This window comes from Arvicanthis niloticus, chromosome 10 (assembly GCF_011762505.2).
Source record: "Arvicanthis niloticus isolate mArvNil1 chromosome 10, mArvNil1.pat.X, whole genome shotgun sequence".
NCBI lineage: Eukaryota > Metazoa > Chordata > Mammalia > Rodentia > Muridae > Arvicanthis > Arvicanthis niloticus.
The window spans coordinates 38165720-38191862 of NC_047667.1; the positions used below are offsets into that span (position 1 = coordinate 38165720).

At 37.4% G+C, this 26143-nt stretch overlaps 1 protein-coding gene across 1 annotated transcript in view; it reads right to left on the reverse strand.

Annotated features, from left to right (window-relative positions):
• Hmcn1 (hemicentin 1) overlaps window positions 1-26143 on the reverse strand; it is a 417178-nt gene that overhangs the window by 289560 nt on the left and 101475 nt on the right. The window contains exons 3-4 of the mRNA XM_034513608.2: window positions 11977-12135; window positions 10865-10987 (exon numbers count right to left, since the gene is read on the reverse strand). Coding sequence (XP_034369499.1) covers window positions 10865-10987; window positions 11977-12135 — 282 coding nt within the window. The remainder of the gene's footprint in view (window positions 1-10864; window positions 10988-11976; window positions 12136-26143) is intronic.

A 26143-nucleotide genomic window follows, 5' to 3' on the forward strand; every position in this document is an offset into this window, starting at 1 on the left:
TGTATTGACCACAGCCATAACATTATTTTGGTACTACTTCATAACTACGTTTTGCTACTGTTGTGTAAATATCTTCTATGCAGGATATCTGACATGTGACTCCAGAAGCTAGATTCTGGATCATTCTTAGGCCTAAACTTGGCATCCCATTTTATACTCTACACACTATACTTGGGTATAAGGCACCTCAACACAAAAAAAAACAATCTGCAAGGCAAGTCCTTCCATTCAACAACAGGCACTTTGTGGTACTTGTGGTCACAAATTTCATTCCAGTTTGTCTAAATGCAAATTTTGAACTTCATTGCCCTCTCTCCTTTCTTTAATCACTCAGCCGATTGATATTAAGTATTCTCAGATCTACTAAACATCTGGCTTTCTAGCAGGCAAAGCAATATTTAATACAAGTGATTTTTTTTAACTAAGTAGGAAATAGCAGCGGGGAGTGGAGAAAGGATGGAGTTGTCTGGAGGCAGAACATTACAGTACTGATGTTCAGGGTAGGAGGGTTTCACAAAGCAGAACCGTTCACAAGGTCACATTTTGCAGGCAAAAGGCAAGACTGCCATGAGAGCCTTGGAACAAGACACGAGCACAGCAATTTGGATTTGGGTAGGATTCAAAGATTACGGAATTTAGTAAGTCTGTAAGGAGAGAGGGAGGCCGCACTGCTCAGAAAGTCTGGTGAACAGAAGCAAAAGCAGACGGGAGAATTGGATTCATGGTTTCTGCTTAGGGGAAATGCTTTCAATAATTTTTGGTTTTCAAATGACACTCAATTCAAACATATAAAATAAAAGCATGTAAAAGGGACTAGGGACATGGCTCAGTTTCTAAAGTGCATGCTGTGTAAGGATAAGGACCCCAGCACCTATAGAAAAGCCACTAGTGGTCATGGAATCTACAGACTCAAGTGAATAAGGTCCAGATTCCATCTCAAAAAAGTAAGGGAAACATCAGTGGAGGGCAACAACACTAATGTCCACCTCAGAGCTCCACATTCACACACAGGTACGCCTACAAACACACACACACACACACACACACACACACACAGAGGCACATGCACACACACACGAACATGTACCATAGAGAAACAGGAAAGATCCACATTTTATACATATATTCAAGATAGTTTCTCTGTGTAGCCCTGGCTGTCCTGAAACTTGGTCTGTAGAGTAGGCTGGCCTCGAACTCACAGAGATCTGCCTGCCTCTGCCTTCTGAGAGCTTGGATGTGTGTCTCCAACATCCAACCATAATTTTTAAATCATACTCTCAAGTGATTGCCAGATAAATATATTTGTATATAATGTTTACAGATTTTAAGAAATATGCTTATAACTATGAATATTAGGTGAATTTCAAATGCAGCCTTAACAGATCCATAGTTTTAATAAACATTACTTGAATTAATAATTGTATTCGTTATTATTTAAGTATATTTCAATAATTGTCATATTACTGAGTTAATTAGTAATGTAATAAATATAATTAAAAGAAATTTTCATAAATACTACCACTAATTTCTAAAGACTTTCTTATTTCTCAGGTTACATATGTTTAAATTATGTCATTTAACTAATCCATATATCTTTTTTCTAATTTCATAACAAAAAACATGAAATGATCCAAAGATGCTTTAATGTGAATCAACCATGTCTACTTAAAATCACAAGAGGTTTATGTATTTTTTATTTTCCTTCCTTCGTTATCAGGCTTATTTAAGTAATACACTGTATAATTTTGATGTGCATTGATCTACTGCAAGAAAGAGAAAAGCCAGTTTGTAATTCTTACCACAAAGCCAAATCATAACCCAAATATTCCATAATTCGTACCCTCTCTCATGGCTTTCTTATCATAATCCTCAGACCATCGGTTCATGCTAGGCATGCATAAGGAACCTGGAACGTATATGAAGCACGGGCTTATTCTACTAATTTAGCCTAGAAGACAGGGAAATTCCTCAAACAAAACAAAACAAAATGAGTTGACTCATTAACCCTTTCATCACCTCTTTACTATTGAAAAATAAGAAGCAAAATTAGATTATCCTTGGCAGACATTTTTCATTTATATTTATTTGTTTATATTAATATTTATATATTACTACCTCATTAAATAAACCTCGGGGTTCCAAGCTTCTTCTTGTTTCATGTTTCCCTGAGAGAGTTTTTAAAAGGTAATCTTGAGATGTTTTTTCACCCCTAAAACTGCTCTAGAAAAAACACACTTTGTACTTTGAGGTGCCCAAAAGGCATTAAACTGATAGAAGAATTTCTATCAAAGACATAAACCATAGACATAATGTTTATCTAGCTCATTTAGTTTAAGTTAAAGCTTTTTATTGACAATGTACAGTGGAGCTGCTGACCAGATGACAAAAAGTTAGATTCGATGTCTTTTCTCTGTCTAGAAACGGACAAGAGATCATCATTCTCTTAGGTGAGATCACTTCGTTTTCATTAGGTTTCATTATTAAAGAAGAAACACTACAAACATCTCCCCAACCATACACCATAAGGCGTTCTGGAGAAGGAGATAAAGTCAAGCTTTTAAATCTGCCTCACTGTGGCTGACAAGTAACTGTCCCTCCAGATGCAGGCCACACAAATCTCAGGGTAGGTCTAGAAGTTCAGAGATGTTAGGATGAAAAGGACACAGAGGATCCAAAATACTCACACAAGTTCAAAACTAGGTCCTCTTCCAAACACTATGAACAGATGATCTCACTTGATTTATACACAGACTCTCTCTCTCTCTCTCTCTCTCTCTCTCTCTCTCTCTCTCTCTCTCTCTCTATGTATTTATTTATTCATTCATTTTGTGTGTAGCAGTGTTTGCCTGCATGCGTTGCTGTGCACTGAGTATGTGCAGTACCCACAGAAGCCAGAAGAGGGCTTTTGGAATCTCTGGATCAGGAATTAAAGATGCTTGGGAACCTCCCTGTGCAGGCTGGGCCTCAAACCTTAGGCCTCTGCCAGAGCTGTAAGTGCTCTTAATTACTAGCTACCTCTCTAGTCTCATCCCTCATCATACATGCCAAATCATGCTGTGTGCGTCTTTGTAGCTTCTTTTGTTGTCACTGTGTATTGTTTTTTTATCCTACCATTGACATGTGCTTTTTCTAAACAAAGGGCTTTAGAAAGCAATCTTTTAAAATTCAATATGAAAAATGTATGCACATGGCCGAGGCCTTGTTTTATTTTTTTCTTAAAAAAAAAAAAAAAAAGGCAAATTAAAGTCACATTTGTTTCAGCACTGTTTGTATTCTGAGCTCCTGGTGCCTTTCCCAGGTCCCCATGAGTTGACTCTTCAAAAGGAATTCACTGCTTACTAGCTGTCTAGATGTCACACATGCATGGTAGATGTCACACACATGTGTGGCAACTCTCTCTCCATTTAAATCTGTATTTTCCATTACAGTGCCAATTTTTTTAAAAAAAAAAAAGGGAAAGAAAGAAAGAAAGAAAGAAAGAAAGAAAGAAAGAAAGAAAGAAAGAAAGGAAAAGAAAAAGAAGTTTGGCCTCTAGATGGGGAAGATGCCTAATCTCCTTCATGCCATATGGAGTTTAAATGCATTTTTCAGACACTTTAGAAGTAGACACAGTAACTGTGGTGGTTTAGAGCTCTAGTAAGTCAGAAGCAGCTATGCAAGAAATCGATTTGGTTTGGTTAGCTCTGACATAGTTGTACTTGATAGTTTATTTTAGCTTCTAATCAAAATGGCATCAGCTAAATAGACAGATTTATTTCCTTTCCTGTTTGTTTTGGTCTGTGCAACTCACTGGCCAGTTTATCCTCAAACAGCATTTCTTTTCCCTTGTGAGAAATATTCCTCCATGTATTTTTGTAAACTACTTTTTGTGTTGAGATGGCTTTTCTTTCTTTCTCTCTCTCTTTCTTTCTTTCTTTCTTTCTTTCTTTCTTTCTTTCTTTCTTTCTTTCTTTCTGTGTGTGCTGGTAATACGTTTTACTGAGTGGGTTCCATTCTATTTTCTGCATTTTATGAGTTTGGATATCATGACTGCCTCTATGAGGAACTGTGGGATAACACTTTCCTGTACAGACTTAGGTTTCAAAGGCAGTGAGTTCTGCTCACACTCACATTACAAAATGTGTTGCTGCTGTTTCTCATGTGAGCCTCAGACTGTTCTCAGAAGCAATACACAAAACCATGAAACAAGACAGAGCCTCATGTTTGCAGGGCTTCTAAGCCATGTGTTCTCCACTTTCCATCTCCTTTGTTCCCACTTGTTGCTCACATGGCAGAGCAAGTATCTTCCTCTTTGGCTGTATTTAGACTAATGAGAGTGATGACAATAGTCACGTCCTCCCACCATTTTTGATGAATGTTATGCACTCTGTATATTTTAGATGTCATTTTGAAAAAATATTCGTTATGTTCAGAAGACTAAAGTCAGTGAATAGTTTTAGTAATAAATTAATGACTTTAATTTTTGTTCTAACTAAATAACTAATAAAGCCACAGTAATACAACATACATGTGGCTTTATTTAAACATATCAGTGACCAATAAAAACTATCCCAGGTACCTGGAACATATGTTTCTAAAGCAAATGTCCCAAACACATGTCAACCTGGGCACAACAGAGGACCAGAGAAAGCATTGCATTGGAATTAGGTAGATGCTCCTTCCTGGACACAATATCTACATTATTTTAATATATGAGCTATGAGATTTCCACTTTGCTCTTGACATTTAATTAGGTGAATTCAAAGATGGGTTGCTGGAAACATTTCCACATTGTCTCCACACATTCTCAGTCACTTTCTAGAATGTTAGAGCTATTTCTGGTAAGTTTTCAAATTTCAGAGGGAACCATTCATTTCTACTTCTATCCAAGGTCAGCAGTAAGGTTATATTCTAACATGCTATCTGAAGTGAAATTCAGAGTAAGGAAGAACAAAATGGCAGATACCTCACTTCATATCACCAACTGTCCAAAATATGAACAGTTCTCATCAATAAGCCAAAGGCAGCAAGCTCTTCCACATTCTGGTCAAAAGTAGCTGTTGGCCAAAATAGCAAGAAAGGGCTGTACCAAGATCATACTCCAGAAAAGTTTATAGATTTTCTATAAAAATCTATAAAATCTAGGGACTAGAAAATCAGTGCAGACTCAGCAGACAAAACTAAAGCCAGATGATATGTAATCTGTGACACATTCTGTTGCCAGGCTGTTGGACTTTCCATAAATGGTCATTTTCTTCCAAGTGAGGTCACTTCCCAATTTCCCTTTGGACATTTCTCAGCTGGGATGGGGCAATGTTATCTTTAACAACAGGTCCGAATTCATGGTACAGCGAGAACAGGATTTTCTTTTCTGTTGCCTACCACAGGAACCCACAGACCCACCCAGCTCAGCTCAATGACACACCTCCAGCCCTTCACCTTGCTCCTCTTACAGACTGACAGGAGCTGGCCCATGTTCCTGTCCTCTCAGTACTGCACTAACAAGCACTGACTCCAAGATGTCTACAAGAGACTGAACTTTATTCTTTCCAGAGTTTCTGAGGATGAAACAGTGATTGAAAGAAATGCACCCATCAGAGTGCACAACACGTAATAATCCCTCGATTGGGGTTATTATTACTATCATTGATGTTATTATTCTCTAAGTAAATTCTTAGAGAATAATAACATCTCTTAGCAGTTTTCATCTCTTAGCAGTTTTATTACTAACCATGATAAAGAGTAAGGCAAATTTTAAATGCAAGGTAAGTGTAAGAGTTTACGAGCCATATGGGATTCTTAGTAGCTCTAAATATATTTCCCTTTAGACAGTCATTAGGGAGGATGATGCTTCCAAATAGCAGTCCTTCTGATGGCTCTAAAAGGTAATGACGTCATCTGTGTAAACTGCAGATGCCCTCTTGAACAAAGGAGAAACCCTTGTCTTTAAAGACTTCTAGACTGGGTGGTTATTTCCATTTCCATGGGATTCTGGGTAGCTCACTACAAACATTCCTTGTGTTCTTTCATCTTTACAGTATTCCTATGAGGCAATGTTTGCACCCTGTTCACATGAAGGAACATAATCCCAGAGATGTTCTATAAAGTTGTTCACAATGGTATCTCAGCCAAAGGCAGAGAGATAGTTTAAAACCAGTTTCTTCTGGTTCTAAAACCCCAGATGCACCACACACAATGTATATTTCTTTGGTTTAGCACATATCACTGTAAAACTAATACTACTAGTGTATTTGCTCTAAAATGCATCATTAGAGGCAGGTGGATTTCTGAGTTCGAGACCAGCCTGGTCTACAGACTGAGTTCCAGGACAGCCAGGGCTATACAAGAGAAATTCTGTCTCAGAAAAACAAAAACAAAAACAAACAAACAAACAAACAAACAAACAAATTTCTATTTTATGGGAATGTTCACGTAATTGGGTTTTATGCCCTGCTTTTCCTTTGACTTTTTGTGTTTACTGTATTGCTTGTTCCCCAACTATTTGCATCTAATGTATTGTTAGACCCTCAACCTAGAACTGACCTTATTACATGTATGTAATCAAAATGGTATAAAAGTGTAAAGGAAGAGGGGGTATAGGATAGGGGGTTCTATGGGGGGGAAATGGGGAAAGGGGATGACATCTGTATTGTAAATAAATAAAAAAATTATCTAAAATAAATAAATAAATAAATAAATAAATAAAATGAATATCCTAAAAAATAAATAAAATAAAATGCATCACTAAATTTAAAAACTATTAATACTTATTTATATGTTTTAATCTGAAAAAGCCTGTAGTTTAATATTAAGTATGACATTTTCTCATTTTACAATTTAAAAAATACACTTGAAACAGAAATTTGCATAAGTCATTTAAAGTCTCATGCCTGAGATATGAAATGTTATCTACTACATAGTACTATTTTTTTCTGCACTGACCCTTCAGAACAATCATTTTCCTATTTCTGCGCCCCATAATGCTGATTTTATACACTGTGTCAACAGGATCCCTGAATTCTGCCTTCTAGTACAGGGCTTCCGCTTGCCTAGTCCAGGTTACTGTTTCACTAGGTAATGTTATGAGCTCCTTCTTCCTCCTCTTCAAACTCAGGTAGGACATAGGTATATGCTTCTTACTACATCCTTGGTGCTTCATTGGCTGTCCTTAGGCTTGCCCAAACTGTGGCTAACTGACATTCATTCAACACCCTTTGGTCCCTTTGAGTAAGTCATGTGTCCTCTGCTGTAATAGTTACTGATAACCCTGTCAGTAAGAGGTAACATTTGCAGGGCTGTTAACACTTGTTAGAATGGGAGAAATCCACCAAGCTGAGATGTCCAGGAAGAAGTTTTTAATGAGGATAAAAAAGATGATACAGGTCATGACTGTGGGAAATGTGGGATAAGGCTGGGGAGTCAAGGCAGGTCAATGATCTAATTAACAATGTATGCCTCTTTCTTGCTTCTCTGACACAGCATATAGCCTTAGACATTTTATTATATCAAAGCAAGCATTGATTAGATGGGCAGCCTCTCAGATTCCAAGTAAATAGATCAGTAAAATATGGTCCCTGTTCTGTCTTCAAAGGTGAACTAAGATTTGGATCTTGTGTTTTCAAGACACAAAAACCACCACACAGTGATTTACAGATCACTGGTATTCAGCCAAAGGATTTCACTTTGGATTTCCTTTTATGTTAAACGTAGATGAAAGATACCTAGATCCTCCATATATCCTCATGAAAGAAAGAAAAATGAAAAACTTGCAATTTACTGAAGCTGTACTCCCATCAGGTTATAAAACTGGCTTACTAGTTGATGAAGGCAAATGCATAATATTCTTATGTTTCCTTTAGAAAGAGTATGTAAAGATTTTCTCATGAATAAAATGGAAGGTTTCAATGCCTGGGGTTTTGTGTCTATTAAATGAGTACATAACATGAAACCATCCATTTCCCTCCAACTATGTAGCATTTATAGAATAATAAAATAATTTAGAACAATTGGAAAAGAAAAATTACTAGGTTGCTATCTCAAACTTTTGCAAGTCCTATTAGGCCAGTGTTACAATGCTTCCTATCAACAAATCTTCCATTCTGGTGCCTTTCCTTATGATATATATTGATTCAGCCAATTTCAGGAAACCTTTACAATATCTTTACTCATAAACAAGAAGAAATAAAACTGCCCAGCTCTTCCTGGATCCTGCCACTCAGGGCTATTTCCCCCAACTGTTCTCCAGAATGCATGGTGGCACAATGCAAAGGTAAAAAAAAAAGAAGCTTCACAGGGTTAGAGTTCCTGTCTTAGCCCTATTGCTGAGGTACCACAACCATAGTAACTCTGGTAAAAGAAAGCATTTAATTGGTGGCTTGCTTGCAGTTTGAGATTTAGTCTATTATCATCATGATGGGGAACTTGGAGGCACACATAGTGCTAGAGCAATGGCTGAGAGCTTTATGTTCTGATCTACAGGCAGCAGGAAAGAAATGGACCTAGTATGAGCTTTTGACACCTCAGAGCCCACCCCCAGTGATACACTTCCATTACAAGGCCACGCCTCCTAAACCTTCTCAAGTAGTTCCACTCCCTGATGACATATATTCAAATATATGAGCCTATGGGGGCCACCACCATCCCAGTCACCATTATTCAGTACATACTCTGTTACGTTACCTTGTATAGAACATTTTCCCTGTATTATCCCACTTAAAGGTATGAATTTCTATTTTCAGGAAATATTTCCTGAAAATAGAAATTCTATCATCTTCATTTTATAAACAAGGCCTAGTTAGACCTCACAGAGCCCAAGTCACAAAGAAATGTACCATTTATAGATGCATTTATTTGATGTAACTGACTACTCATTTGGCCTAAGGAAAGTATCATTTCTGTAACTTCAGACACTTAGCATTAAAAGGAGTTAGAAGACTGGACAAGGAGACTGGGCTTTCTTAGCTGCTCAGTATCTTTCACAACTGTTTTATTGTCAGACTTATATCAAGCTGCCAGCATCAAATAAGGACTCAGGAGTATGCAGGACAAGATCTAGGAGCAGAGAATTTCTCCAAGTTAGCCATAGCCAAAATACCTTTGAATCCACAGTAAAAGAGACATTCTATCTTTTCCTAAATTAATCAGCCAGGGGATTGGAGATGCACTGACTGGCAGAAGCCAAGGCTCATCCCTGCTACTATCAAACTCTGTTTTATAATAAATAAGGTAAATTAATTAGTTAGTTACTTAAATTAAAAGGGAAATCTTAACTTTTTTTAAAAAAAATCTAGACCAGCCATGACAAAATTTAAAGATCCAAATACCAACTGATGCTCTGGGAAACGAAATCAATAAACCAGTGAGTTGATTTTGTACCCTCTTTGTTCTGGGACTCGGCTGTTGAAAATCCTATGGCTCTTCTCATATTTCCAGTTTCTATACTATGTTTTCCCTCTTACCAACAGGGCAGAGATCCTGTCCTTTCCAAATTCCTATGTGCTCATGGTAAGTTTTCTAATGTCTTTCCTTCCCCAGCCCCATTAGCTATGAACCACCATGATCACTGGACAACGTATCTCCTGCTGTTTCCTATACTACTCCTGTCTGGCTCACAATCTCATCAAGTCTGAAGCGACAGTGTCCTCACTGATACAAGAGAGAATGATGCAACTCTTCATTTATACCCCTTGCAGGAGATCCTGAATGTGTCCCAAGGCAACCTGCAAGCTTTCTGCCTCTTTCAAGCCTTTCTCATCCTGTTAAAGTGTTGGGTGAGACAAGAAGCCCAGTTCCTCAGAGCCCTGCACTTTTTCCTAGTTCCTCCCCAGGCTTCCATCTTCTGCTTGAAACACATTTTTTTCCAAATTAATTGTTAGGGATCACTGCCTAGTTGCTAGGCCCTGTTCAGGAGTGAATGAACCTCTAAAGGGGATAGAATATGGGCTGGAGTCATTATTGCCCTCTCAAAAGGTATCTTTTCAAGAAGACTTTTAGATTAAAGTAACCATCCAGGTTTGTCAGGTAAGTAGTTGATAAAGGTGTTTTTACTAAATTGTTTCTTCTGAAAAGTTACAATTTTCTATTCGTTCTACCTTGATGTACTGCTTCAGTTGTAAGAAAACAATTGATCATTTTGTTCAAGACACAAGAAATCTGTCATGAAGTCAGGAGAGCTGTATAGACCTAAAGACTAAGTTGAATGTGAATTATACTTTCTTCAAACTTTATCATTGTTCCAGTAAGTTCTTAAACCAAATTAATTAATTAATTAATTAATTGGTAAATAAAATGTTGTTACCACAAGTGTAGCCAAGGCAAAATAATTCGATGGAAAAACAAAGAAATCATAAGAATGAGATCAATTTCAAACAATGCATTTTCTTACTATGAGTTACAGATTTTGTTTTCAATCATTTTTCTAATTATACAGTTGTGGATCATGGATTTTAACTCTAACGCTGGATAGTAAATCTGACTGGAATTGTGTTTGATAATTCATTCTCTCACATTCAACTTCAATAATAGATCAAGCTTCATTTTGACCTGTTACCTGAAAAGTTTTCATCAGACACACAAATTGAATTTTCACACTGGGCTAAACCACATGTAGTTTTAAAAAAAAAAAAAAAAAAAAGCTTTTATTAAACTAGGTGAAGTTTTCACCTCTGGTGCTTACATGACTTGTTGCTATAACATTATTCAATCTGAAAATTAATACTAAACGCATCTGTTTCTCCGAATCCATGCTGTAAGTCATCAGTGTGAAGCCTAGGGGCAGAATGTGCAGGTTATAACTCTTAGGGACACCAGAGTTGCCACAGTTAGAGTGGCCTAACTGGTTTTTACAAAGTAGCGAAAACAACTAGATCAACTTTACTAAACTGACCTCATTCACTTGCTTTTTGTCCAGATGGAACACTTGACCGGAACTTGTAGAGGCGATTTCTTCATAGACTTTGTATCCGATATGATTCCTGTCATCACAGTCTCCAGTGAGCACAAAGACCACCTGAGATTTGCAAAGCAGAAGGGAGTTTGAGAGATTTCCAGAAGCCAAAGATATTTATTAGCATCTATTATTTGCTAGCACACTACTAAGCAAGTCGAATGTTAGCGTAGAGGATAACTACTAGCCCTATATGCTGGGCCTGCACAGGAACATAGCTGTTTCTGTTCCAGGACAAGTTCGGCTATGGAAACAAGAACACAACTATACTAGTTTTAACAGTGGCCTCAATTCCTGGACTTGTCATGTATCCATGCATTTGCAAAGAATTTTGAAGATCATCTTATTAAAAATATATTGTTTATATAATGTATCTCTGGATCTGAGTCTGGCCATATGGCTTGAGACAGAAGAGCCACTCTACAAGTTATGTGCTTCAACTCAAAAGACAAAGGTCTGCATTTCCTCTCAATCTCCGGTATTTCTGCCATGGCCACAAAAAGGGCATGCCTGAATCTTAAAAGAAACCTGTAAAGAAAAAAAAAAAGTCAATATACTCAAAGCCCAGTAGCTCAACATTCCTAGATGTACAAGAAGTATCACTAGCCTAGGTAAGCCAGGGCGTGCTAACACGGGAAAGGCAAAATGCTATGCTTTAAATTGTTGAGTTTTGGTACATGGCAACAACTAGCTGTTAACACTGGATAACTAAGTCAGGAAAGACTCCCATAGAAAGTGGCATTGGAAGTACAGACTTAACAAGTATGGTAAGATGCTAATAAGTACTTTAATTTATCTGCAATCTCTTCTTCTTTGTATTCAAAGTTGAAGTCTCAATATGTTATTGATAAGTATGAATCTACTACCTTCAAATTAGAGGTATATGTATATTTTACATGGGTAGATATGTGACCAAATAGGTATGACTATTAATATTGATGTGCTCACATGGTTATGACTATTGATACTGATCACACACAGAATAATCAAAAGGGATAGGCAAGCTCCCATGCTCACACAGACAAGCATGTGTGGGGATGCTGTCTACTTACTTGGGATTGCTTTTGTTGGATAAGCTGCAGCACCTCATGGGTGAGCCGATAATCCTTGGATCGTGCATCAGTGAAAACATAGATGAAGGAACCAGGGAGAGAAATTTCCAAGGCAATCTTTATAGCCCCAATACTCATTTCTGGACAATCGCCACCTCCCTGTTGAACAGAAAGCAAGATGAAATCACTTTAGGAAGAAATGGGTGTTTTTATCCATTTACTTTGGTCCACTTACTTTAGGATGTTAAAAATCAGACAATCGCTCTTTACTTTTATTTTCTGTCAGTTTGCTACTAAGTTAATCACTTTGGTGAGGAGAGGATAAGAAAGATATGAATTGATATAGGATCAAAAAATCTATATTTATGTGGATGAATTTTATTCTCTCTGAGCTTGAGATAATATTGCCTCCCCTCTTTCAAACTTGTTCTTTGTCTATGGTCATTCATTAAATACACTCTATATGGTTTTTTTTTTTCCTAATGGTACTTGATATATTTTCCTTCATATTACAGTATTTGAGTGGTTCTTATTGAAATAAATGACCTTGAATGAGGATATAGTTGGGAAGTGAGAAATTATCACTACTTGTGTTATTAACTAATATCTAAGACAAGAATAATTTTTATGTGTAGTCAGTTTTCTTTGCCTATAATGAATATTCTGGGGTCTCAAAAATCTTTAGATTCCTACTATATATTTAAAATCTTAAACTAAACACATTCTCCACATTGTATACTTGATGGTAGCCCACAATATAACCCATCAATTACACAGTGTTTGTTAAATAATCCCATAGGCAATACAGAGCCATGGAAATATAATACAATAGAGATATTAACTGTCATCTGGTAGTTCAAAACAAGTGTTCTGTCGGTAGGTAGGCCAAACATCAGATCTCCAGAGATACAGAAGTAGGAAGACTTAATTACCTCAATCAGTAGAGGGCATGCCTTTTGACTTGGGTATATATTTTCCCTAGGAGTATCTGTAGCTGCCTGGGCCCTCAGATGTTTCTCAACATTACCAGAAGCAGTCTTTAAACTACTCCAGGCAGATCCAAAACTAAGATTCTTTGAGAGTTGAAACTGATCTTAGAACTGAATGTGGCTTCAAAACGCAGCCTGCACTCAAAAGGGACCCCTACCTTTACAATCTATAAATTTGAATGAAGAAGCCATATTAATAAAAATTTATAAAGTAAACAATGTTTATCTAGGTGCTGGAAACACCTTGCTGTGTGGAAAACTCCTTTGTGAAACACTGAACTTCCTGTGTACGCGGTTTAATATCAGCTACTAAGCGATACTGGGAAGCGATGATGAATTCACACAGCTCCAATTGCCCAACCACAATTACAAATGGAAACTGGTCTCTGTATAAAGCTTCAACTTTCTTTATGTCATACTCTTCAAAATAATTGTTTTAGCTTTGCTGAAAGAACTAATGAAAAAAATCTCAAGGCAGTCAGAAAAATTAGGAATAGCTAGTAAAGGAAATACTTTGAGTCACATACATCAGAATATACTTATAGTTTAATTTTTCTGCTCTGGATTTAAGGGCATTTTTATAATAAAACAAAATTTTCTCTGACTTTCACATTTCCATACACCGATTATATTGGAATAATGTATATTAATTATAAATTGTTTTAAGTAATAAAGCCACTCTATTACCAAGGGGTACAGTATCTTTAATATCTTCCTGCTTTTATCTAACTGGAAATTAAAAGTAAATGCTAAATAGTAGTAATTCATATCTCATGGAAACAATTTCATTGGTTTCTTCATTCGGGAGCCAACTGTATTCACAGCATCAGACAATTTATATTAGTCATGCATGGCAAAACCATGGTTTTTTTCATCGAAGAGTATAAACACATAGCAACAGCCAGTTGTAATGAATAATCTGAAAAAAACTCATTCCTATCCATTACATCGGGAGGAACACAAAAATGCATCCAAGAATCATTTCATGTTTTGAAGAAACCAAGATCACAAGACTCTTGTCTTGTTTTCTCACAAACACTCAGAACTCTCATCAACTCCAGTCCTGTGTTCTGACAGCCCTCAACTCACAGAATTTTCTTTCCTATTAGGTTACTTGTATCTTGCTTATTTGATCAGCTTGTGCTTCTTTCTATATGAAGTAGAAAGCAATCCTCTCTCCATTGCACATGCTGTTAGCTAATGTGCTAACATCTTTTCTTACATACTTGTTTTTGTTGATACACAGATAAACTGCAACCTAATAGCATTTTAATTTATAGGTTACCTGTTTTGCAATGGGGTGAAAGCATTGTGCATTCGGTAGAAAACGTACTTTGATTTTTAATTTAGCTCTTTCCTTGTCCCATGGCATATGGCACCAAGGCACAGCCTTCAGTCACCCAAGAGAAGAGACTGCAAGAAGCAGGTATGCTATAGTGTGCTGTGGCTGGGGCACTAATTTAAGTTATGTGGATGTAATATATTTTCTATAGTAGATGTTGTAAACATTTTATTAAAAGAATTAATATCCGGGCTGGAGTGATGGCTCAGTGGTTAAGAGCACTGACTGCTCTTCCAGAGGTCCTGAGTTCAATTCCCAGCATCCACATGGTGGCTCACAACAATCTGTAACAAGATCTGATGCCCTCTTCTGGTGTGTCTGAAGACAGCTACAGTGTGCTCATATACATAAAATAAAAAATAAATCTTAAAAAAAATTTTTACAAAAAAGAATTAATATCAGAAAAGTTTGATAAATACCATAAGAAATAAAGGGGAAGCAGGCAGACCACAGTTTTTCCACATTCTTTTTCCCCTGTTTATTTTATTGAAAATAGATTATTTTCTCATACAATATACTTCCCAGTTCTTCCCCATTCCCTCTCTCTGCCAGATCCACTCCCTCTCTATATAGCAACCAAACATAACAAAATAAAATACAGTAAGATGAAGTGAAAAACATTGCATCGAGGCTGGACCAGGCAACCCAATGCAAAGAAAAGAGTCACAAGAGCAGACACAAGAATCAGAGACCTACACATTCTCACTCGGGATCCCATACAAATATTAAGCTGAAAGCCCAAAGGAGCTGGTGCAGACCAGTGTAGGCCCTGCAATTTGCTACCTTGGACTCTGCCTTGCTTGGGGAAACAGTTTCATTGTAAATATAGTTTCCATAAAGGAAAAAAAATGAGTTTTTTTCTTTTTCCAAAAGAAATTAATGTAAAATCCATATTAAACCTCTAACGGCTTAGTTTGGCATCCTGACAATTTTAAATAACAAATGACCAGCAAGATAGCTACAAAGGAATTGTATCATTTCTCCTGTAATAGAGTACCTCCAATAACCTGATGTGGTCACTAAGCAACCCCAGTGTGGCTAATAAACTGAGCAACTGAATTTTGAGAGGATTTAGTTATACCAATATATATTTAAATTTAAAAATTAAAGGGGTGCTTTTTAAATCAATGATATAACTGAATGATAATACTCTACATATAACTGTATAAAAGTTAACTGAACTGTATATTCTTTGGGTCTAGTTAATTTGTGTAAGTGACTTCTTTTTATCTGCAATGAGTTTTATAAATTTTAAAAATAAAAGAAATCAAGTATTGTCTTAAATGGAAATATGTCAGATAACATCAAAAGGCAGATGTATTTTACATTTGACAATCATCTAATTCAATACATCACTTTCAGTTTTGAAACAAATAATTTATCAATAATTATCTGTGAATGCTTTCCGGAACCAATGGAAGAAAAATTGATATTATAAATTGCAGTAATAAATGTTAAAAATTACTTAAATGTACAGTTAAAAGGGCCCCCACCTTCCCAGAGGAGAAAGGGAGGGAAGAGGGGGGAAGAATTGTGGGAGGAGGAGACAAGGAGGGGCCAGTGAGAGAATGTAAAGTGAGTAAGTAAAAAAAAATCACATTAAATTATAAGGAAGGAAAGAAGGAAGGAAAGAAGGAAGGAAGGAAGGAAGGAAGGAAGGAAGGAAGGAAGGAAAATGTCACTCTCACATTAGATTCTAAGCAATTCTATGGAGTGTTTTCTTGATGAATGTTTGCTGTGGGAGGGCCCAGCCCACAGTGTGCTGTGACACCCTTGGGCATGTGGTCCTTAGTTGTATAAGAAAGCAGGCTGAGAAAACTATAGAGAGCAAACTAGTAAGCACCACCCCCCACATGTGCTCCACTTTAGTCCTGCCTCCAGGTCTCAGTTTCTTGCCTTGAGTTATCTCTGTTCATGAGGGACTACAAGATATAAGCTAAAATAAACTCTTTGCTCCCCTCTCCCTGAGGGGGAGGGGAGCGGGAGGGGGAGGGGGAGGGAGAGGGGGAGGGGGAGGGGGAGGGGGAGGGAGAGGGAGAGGGAGAGGGAGAGGGAGAGGGAGAGGGAGAGGGAGAGGGAGAGGGAGAGGGAGAGGGAGAGGGAGAGGGAGAGGGAGAGGGAGAGGGAGAGGGAGAGGGAGAGGGAGAGGGAGAGGGAGAGGGAGAGGGAGAGGGAGAGGGAGAGGGAGAGGGAGAGGGAGAGGGAGAGGGAGAGGGAGAGGGAGAGGGAGAGGGAGAATCTTGATAAATCCAGGTACACTTGCTACATCACATCTGAACATCCTTCAAAATCAACCTCTCTGATTTCAAGTGGTATCGTTCCAGAGCTGAAGGAACCCTCTAAACATACAAGAATGAAGATGGCTCTTTAATTATGAATGGGAAAGTAAATATATACATATGTGTGTAGGTATACATATAAATATGCGTGCATGCGTGAACATATACCTATACTCACATATATTTCTATTTATGCTTATTGTAAGCTTGTGAAACATTTTCTGTCTTTGCTCGATTGCTGTTTCTCCTCTTCCTCCCCCTCTGTCTGTCTGTCTGTCTGTCTGTCTGTCTCTCTCTCTCTCTCTCTCTCTCTCTCTCTCTCTGTGTGTGTGTGTGTGTGTGTGTGTGTGTGTGTGTGTGTGTGTGTGTGTGTGTGTGTGTTTCTCTGTTGTCTTTCTTTCCTCCTTTCTCTCTTGGGTATGCAGTAAAGTCTCATAGTTAACAAGAGAAAATAACCATGACTGTGTAACCTAACTATATCACTTAAACCCACAGAGACACACACCTACACAGATTAAAGCTAGAGTAGAGATGAACTACACAATACACCGATTTGAACAATTCCCAAAGCATGTAATAGGAGCGATCTGATTTTATGAACTTTCTGTGTCTTTCACTGAACTTTGAAATATACATAGTCAATATCGGTAGAGAATTCCTGCTCAGTCTTCCTGGACTCATTTTATCTTTCTAGTTTCTACAGACATCTCCAGTGTGCTAAGTTGCAGAAGATAGTTCAGATGTAAAAAATATTTACTGAAAGAGATTACAAGCATGGAACCTTTTCATAGAAATGAACTCTGGCCTCGGAGGTACAATGATAATTGTGTTCAGCAGTGAATTCCTGGAAAGCAAGAGCATACAATGGAGGGAAATCTTATCAGTGGAGGAAGTGATAAAACCCAGATTGTCTCGCAGTCTTTTCTAAATACAAGACAGAGTGGAGAGAACACAGAAATAAACTGAACCTTTGAACTCCAAGGAGTTAGAGAAATTTGATGGCCCTTTCCAAGCCCTAAAGGGAAGGCGTTATCACAAGAGGGGTTAAGGAACAAGACAAGGCAGCGGCAGGGCAGATGTGGTCCCATACTACTCCTTGTCCTTCAGGACATCTACCTCAGAATCGCCAGAAACTGACAAACTCCAAAATAACTCATTTTTAAGACCAGACTCTCGCTATATGACCCCAGCTGGCCTCTAACTCATAATCTGGGCCTCTGTAATATTTGGATTTACAGTTCTGCGTCACTGTGCTCAACTCAAAGAACTTTGTATTGGAATTCCAATGGTTACTCTTATTCTAACAAGATTGTGTTCTTCTGGATGTGAGCCTGGTTTCAAAGGCAGGTTATAGTCCCCTGGCACAGAATCCACATGCTGAAAAGGTCTCAGTTGTACACTTCACACTTTACACAGAGAACTGAAATGTGAAACTCAGTTTCAATTAATCAATATTTTAGAGCCCTCAGTTATAAATGTTGCCATTGACTGTAGACCAGGAGAATATAATGTTCATGTGAAAAAGATTACGTGATATTGATTCTAATTTTAAACTGTGCCCAAAGCCAAGCTAAAATAAATCAGAACAACTTCAGAGTTTACAGGCATGTGCACTGCCCTTCATCTCTTGTAGTGTGTGTGTGTGTGTGTGTGTGTGTGTGTGTGTATTCAAATATGTCCTCAGAGACAAGAAGAATATTTTAGAATACAAGCCTCAGAGTAAACAAATCACAGTAATACATGTCACATACGCAGAAGAGTAAAATGATAGCCTTTGCTATACACAGATGATGGCATATATTTAAATAAGGTGGGTTCCAAATTTAAGCCTCAGTGGCAGAACTTTAAGCTGGACACCTTAAGCAACAACCACCACTTCCATTGTTCTGGGTTATCACCTGTCAATCAAGCATGTAACTAATCAGCAAGTGATCTTACAACTTGTTGGAACCTTTATGGTAAGTGGAGTATTGTTTGTTGAGTCCTAGAAGTAGTTCAGTTTATTACAATTCAAACATTCATAAAGAATATATGATGTTTCAAGTCCCCAATATCTTAAACGGGAATTAAGAAAATTGTGTGCTTTAATGTTCCCATAATTCAGGAACTTCTTCATAATTCACTGGAGTTATAACAGAAAGTAGTCCATTGAAGAAGCCAACAGCATGAAGGCCATCAAGTATAATGTACAAGCCACCTGACACCATCTAATTCCAAAAGGCATGTAGGTCTACACAGGCTTACCCCACAGGCAACATGTGAAACTGTAAAGCAATATGTTGGTGTTCTCAGTTTCTTCTTTGGTAACTCCCTTCCTCTCTGGCTGTAACTACTACTTATAAAATTCCTCTCCTCATTCTTCAAGAATTCTGTTCCATCACACTGTCAACTCTTTCCCGGTCATATTAAGACAAGAGTTCCTCTCTATGTGCAGTGGATCCTCAATCATGCTTCCTAGATGGCCACATGTACTCGGAAGACAAGATACAGAAGGCGGGCAGGCAGAACTCATGCAGTCCCTGCAGCCATCGCTTGGTGCACCAAAGACTGGGCATTGATCCTGCCAAAACCTACTCTGGCGGACAAGTTTTCTCCCCACACCCTGCCTCCTGCTCTTTTCTCTAAGCTGCTTCTACCTATCTCTCAAAGGCTCTCTTCCATGTGGTCCAATACTCAGACATGGAGATTTTTAATGCTTTGTGGTACAATTGGTAATGTTTCTGTTATATGCTAGCCAACGGAGATTATAATACTGACTTCTTCTCTAATGTGATAGTATATGTTTATATTATTTATTTTTATGACTTTGTAAAGATGTATTAGTACAATACATTTAATTAATAAAATGTAATTCATGAAAATTTCACATGATGAAGTTTTATATGGACAGGGTGTACGGACATGACATAACCAATAAATACAATCTGCTCAAAAGGAGACCACATAGACAACACAGTAGACAAATGAGGATCATTAAAAATCAACACATACAGAGAAAGATGGAGCCTTGGTTTAAAATTTTGTGTGCAGAAACCCAAGGGACTGAGCTGATGACTAGACCACTGTTCACTCATGTGATGTGCCTGCCAAAGAGAGCAGATACAGGGCTCCCATGAGCAGCAAGCCCCAGATGTGGCTAGAAGCAGGTCCCGGGTGTCACCTTCTGACAGAGGCCAGACTCCAGTCCCCAGCCAGAACTCTTTGTGTCTGAGAGTACTCTGGAAAGGAGTCAAGCATCTAACAGGGTAATTTCAAAGGCAATATTCAAAGTCAATTTCAATTCTAAGGCTCTAAAAATGATCAAATTTTTTCAAGACCCAAGAAATAAAAATAAAGGTCTCTCACAGGAATAATTGTTTCTGATCTATTTAGACTGAGAAAAAAAGTATTATTAATTTTCCTTTATATCTATTTTATTAGAAGAAACATTGTTATTTTACTCTAGTAAACATTTTTTGCAAGGAAGCATTTTGACTTCCAAGCATTAACTAAAACTAGACAGAAGCAGGCCTGTGGATTCCTGTGAGGAACAGACGACCCCTTGGTGGGTTGAGTGGCATATGTGGACTGAGTCAAGGCCTTGTATGTCAGTGGATTATTTTTACCTAGAGCCTGAAGTGTTAATTTTGCAGTGTGTCATGTGTTTACCCTTAAAAACAGACTCACCCAAGTGCTGTTTGAAAGAATGATCAAGAAACCTCCCATTGCAATTTACACCTCCCCTCCTTCAGCCATTTGCATGTTCTATTTTCAAAACAGGCAGAATATAATTCTGTAATCTTTGTCCTTGATGTTAGCCCAAAAGATCGTTAGTAAGTCAATGGTTCATTTAGTTCTGAATATGGTCCCAGGGTGGGTAGCTAAAATGAGTCACGGGTTTCTGTTGGTGCCCACCACTCTCTCAGTCCCCTTCATTCACCCTTGAGGACACATGGTACTTATTTCTCAAGGAACTTTCACCCTTTTAGAAATGCTAACAAACACTCTAAGAAGCACAACAGCTGTCGAGGCATTTCATTTTTCCACAGAGCAGCTATAAAGTACTAAAATTTCCATCATCACCTTCATCACCATCATCATCATCACTCTATAGAAAATTTAACTATAATCACTCTTAAATAAACTTGGCCCCTCTAATTTAGTAGAAATGTTCTGAGGAAAAAAACTTTCTAATTATAATAAATTTGCCATTTTTTGCTCAGTAATTTTAGGTGAGCTAATTATTCAAGAGAAGTTGGCCAACAGGAATAGAGGTAAAAATAATTGAGAAATAAATTCATTTTGATAAGGGTAATATCATCCCTAAACTCCATCTGCCTTTAATCATCTACTTTTCTTCTTTGAACTAAAATAAAAGAGAAATTATGTAAATAAATATGTTAATTTGATTAGATTAACAAGGTTACTTAAGGCAACAGTTCTAAGAAAAGTAATAGAGTGATACAGGGCTGGCTGGAACATTAAAAGCCCCCTGATTCCTTTTGGTTTTGGTTAATAATTTCTTGAAATTATAATGTAGTTATATAATTTCCTCTTCTTTTTCCTCCATCCAAATCTTCCCATGTACCTCCCACTTAGTGTTTTTTTATATTCATGGCCGCTGTTTCTTTAATTATTGTTATATACATCATATATGCATACATATATGTATATAAACACACATATATAGATATAGATACATACATATGTACACATGTGTACAGTGAATGAGATTAGCCTTGGCGCTTAAAATTTGGGGAACTGAATGAGTCATGCCAAATACTATATCAAAACTGGTGTTTACTCATTTATAGAAGTACATGTGTAATACATGTACACATGCATTACAAATTGAAATTCTTGAGCAAATTGTTTTCCTCAAATTAAACAATTAAGTACAGGTCATTCTTCTTTTAGAGTATGCATTTTATAAAAACATGGATGTAAATATATTGATACATTTCATACATAGTAAATATATAAAAATCATAGGTAAAATGTATATTAAAATTAAAAACTATTAATGTAACCTATATTGTATAATATATTGTATATTATATTTTATACATACTATATGTTAATAACAATATATAAGTAATATATTAATATAAAGTATATAGTATAATGTAATATAGTATAGTATAATATAAAGTATATAGTATATTGTTTTATCTATTTTTCATTGGATATTTTATTTATTTACCTTTCAATGTTATCCCCTCTCCCATTCCCACCCCAAAACCCCTTATCCCATCCCCTTCCTCCTACTTCTATGAGGATGTGCCCCCACCATCCACCCATTCCTGCTTCCCTGCTCTCTAATTCCCCAGCACTAGGGAATCCAAACTTTCAGAGACCAAGGCCCTCCTCTTCCACTGATGCCTGACAAGGCCATCCTCAACTACCTATGCAGGTAGAGCCATGAGTCCCTCCCTTTGTCTTCCCAGGCTGGAGGTTTAGACCCTAGGAGCTCTGGTTGAGCATTTTGATAATCCTTCTAAGAAGGACCAAAGCACCCACACTTTGGTCTTCCTTCTTCTTCTTGAACTTCATGTGGTCTAGGCATTGTATCTTAGGTATTGAGAATTCTGGGGCTAATATCCACTTATCAGTGAGTGCATACCATGTATGTTCTTTTGTGATTGGGTTACCTCACTCAGGATGATATTTTCCAATTGCATCCATTTGTCTAAGAATTTCATGAACTCATTGTTTTTAACAGCTGAGTAGTTCTCCATTGTGTAAATGGATCACATTTTCTTTATCCATTCCTCTGAAGGACATCTGGGTTCTTTCCAGCTTCTGGCTATTATAAATAAGGCTGCTATGAACATAGTGGAGCATCCTTGTTATATGTTGGAGCATCTTTTGGGTATAGGCCCAGGAGTGGTATAGCTGGGTCCTCAGGTAATGCTTTGTCCAATTTTCTGAGGAACTGCCAGACTGATTTCCAGAGTGGTTGTATCAGCTTACAATCCTACCAACAATGGAGGAGTGTTCCTTTGCCATCATCTTTGCCATCATCTGCTATCACCTGAGTTTTTGATCTTAGCCATTCTGACTGGTGTGAGGTGGAATCTCAGGGTTGTTTTGATTTGCATTTCCCTAATGACTAAGGATGTTGAACATTTCTTTAGTTGTTTCTCTGCCATTCAAGTTTCCTCAGTTTATAATTCTTTGTTTAGCTCTGTATCATAGAGTTATTTGGTTGTCTGGAGTCTAGTTACTTGAGCTCTTTGTAAATATTGAATATTAGCCCTCTATCGGATCTAGGATTGATAATGATCTTTTCCCAATCTGTTGGTTGCCATTTTGTCCTATTGACAGAGTCCTTTGCTTTACAGAAGCTTTGTAATTTTATGAGGTCCCATTTGTCAATTCTTGATCTTAGAGCATAAGCCATTGGTGTTCTGTTCAGGAATGTTTCTCCTGTGCCCAAGTATTCGAGGCTCTTCCCACTTTCTCTTCTATTAGTTTCAGTGTGTCTGGTTTTATGTGAAGGTCCTTTATCCACTTGGACTTGAGCTTTGTACAAGGAGATAAGAATGGATTAATTTGCATTCTTTTACATGCAACCTCCAGTTGAACCAGCACCATTTGTTGAAAATGCTGTCCTTTTTCTACTGGATGGTTTTAGCTCCTTTGTCAAAGATCAAGTGACCATAGGTGTGTGGGAGATTTTTTCCATCTTCTAAGACCTTCTTCAATTTCTTTCTTCAGAGACTTGAAGTTTTTGTCATACAGATCTTTCACTTGCTTGGTTAAATTCACACCAAGGTATTTTATATTATTTGTGACTATTGTGAAGGGTATCAATTCCCTAATTTCTTTCTCAGCCTGTTTATCCTTCAAGTAGAGGAAGGCTACTGATGTGTTTGAGTTGATTTTATATCCAACCACTTTGCTAAAGTTATTTATCAGGTTTAGGAGTTCTCTGGTGGAAGTTTTAGGGTCACTTAGGTATACTATCATATAACTATATTGTTTATTAAAATAATATTAATATAAAAATACTATAAGTAATATAATATTAGTATAAATATTATATATTACATAAGGTATTATATATAAATTATAACACCAAATCTAAAAATAAAATCTTTCGGACATTTACACAATATCTACATCTAGGGTGATGTATAACTTCTTTTTTCTTGAGCCATGTCTTATTTTTTTCCCTTTATTTAGCATCTCATTATGTTTCAGTAATGAATCTAGAGGTAAGAAGTACACTTGTTCATAGCTGTGTGACTTAGACCACAAGGAGGTATCTAACAAGCTTCCTGTCTGGTCCAGTAACTCCTTCTAAAGGTGGTATTATCTTGTTCTCCATTTGTGAACAAGTTTTGCCCATTCATCCATAGAGTCTCATGGCCTCTTAGTAAAGAATGTTAGTATCAGCCACAAGAAAATGATTGCCCCTCCCCCACCCATCTGTTGCTCTCTGTTCTTTACACTTATTCCTCTGCTTCTTTTTGTTTGTTTGTTTTTTGTTTGGTGGTTTGTTTGGGGTTTTTTTGGTTATATTTTATAAAGTTTTATTCTGTTTGTTATCTGTACCTTTAAACATGTAACGGTTGAACAGTTGACCTCCCAAGTTAGGAGACCAAGTTTTTATTGGAATCTGGGTCTATACAGGCTTTGACCTAGTTCAATGATGCAATACAAAGCAATGGAGATCAGCAAGAGTGAGTTGGTCCTGGTTCCAGCTTCATCATAAGAGCTCTGTAACTAACCCTGCACGAATGATCTTAAGGCTCGGGGCACATGGGAGGAGGATTCGGACCCTACTGCAGCAGTTTTACTGTTCTGTATCTGGTGACATTTACGTTTTGTTGGCTCCTACATGAAATCTCATTCAGACTTGCGTTCAGGAACATGGTATCTGAATATGAGTTACTCCATCAGTCATCTGTTAGAGGACAGACTAAAGGTTCTCAGGAATACAGTACTTAGCAAATTGTTTGTGAAAGACACATCACTGCTGGCCCGGATCATTCTTTTCCCTTTATTTACCCCTTCATCTCTCACTATTTCCTTTTATGGAAACCATCCGTATCTTGGAGATCTGGACACACTATTTGTCATTACTGCGCATGTGCAAGATATGTATATAGTAAACTTTCAGGAATCGAGGGAGGGAGAGGAGATCCTTGGTCCCATGAAGGCTGGACGCCCAGTGTTGGAATTCGAGGGTGTGGAGGTGAAGTGGGGGGGGGCACATCCTCATAGAAGCAGGAGGAGGGGGAGTAGGATAGGGGGTACCTGGGGGGGGTATGAGGTAAGCGGATAACATCTGATATGTAAATAAAATATCCAATAAAAAATCATAAACTAAAAAAAAATGTTTTGCTTCTTAAGTGTATGCTAATTTTGGTTTTGTAACCAGGGTTACAATGGAGTGATCTCTCACCAGCCCCTGGGACAAACAAAAAAAAATTGTCCAACAGTGTATTCTACTAAAAGCAATCTTTCCAAATGAAAATGCATTTAATCTAATGGAGCACGCCTCTATTTTTCAACTAAATTCATGAGAAAGAAGCATCCTACTGTGAGAGGAAAGGAAGAAAGGTTTGAAATAAGATGAGGAAAGATTCTTTGGGAAGAAGGGGCCTTCTTGGTAGAGCTTGGGCTGCAGACAGGTTGGTTAGTACTATGAGGTCAACTCTAGCTAAACAGAAGGGTCAGAGCCCTTCTGGTACTGCTCAGGTTCTGTAGGAGGCAGAAAACCATCATTAGATCATGGTGTATGTGAAAATGGAGGCTTAGCTGAGCAGGAAGTTTTCCTCTGGGTTCACCCACTCATCAAAAACAAAACAAAACAAAACAAAACAAAAAACAACCCTCTGCTTCTCTTGAAGACTTGGAGAAATTAGGCCCCGGCCTGATCTTCTCAGAGTTCTAACCTAACACTTCTGGGTTTTTTAAGACTATGCTGTTTTTACAAAAGAAAATTAAGTTCTAAGGAGAGCTTTGCACTTTGGGAAGTTCAACACTATACATAAAAGTTGTAAGTTCCATTCAGTTATGTAGAAATCTTTCCATTATTATTTCTGTGGTTTTTTTTTTTTTTTTTTTTTTTTTTTTGGTATTTCAAGTGTTTGACTAATGTGCTTTTTGTTCCCTAAAACATTTGGATAAAATACTTAGACGCAAAATAGTGCCAATAATTTTTTTTTAAAACTCAACAGGCTTTATAATTTCTTATAAAGAATGTGACCCTAGGCAGCCCTCTTTCCTACATATTTACAACTTTATTAATTGCCAAGCTCTGTGTGATCCGAATACCATTGGTTGTCATTTGTCTTTCCCTCCTCTCCCCGAGAGAGAAAGTTCATTTGCCTTTCAACTTAACGGTCTCTGTCAACCAGATGTAAAGAAATAAAATACATGCATAAATACGCAATCAGCGTAATGATTTAGGCGTAGTAAGTTCTGTCAGTGTTTCTTAGAAATGTTTAGATTAGTTTTCTCATTTCATTTCTCAATGGGAAAATAAACTAAAATGGGCAATAATAATGGGCGAGTATTTAATGTACTTCAAACAGAGTTCTCTTTTCACATTTTTAAAGACCAAT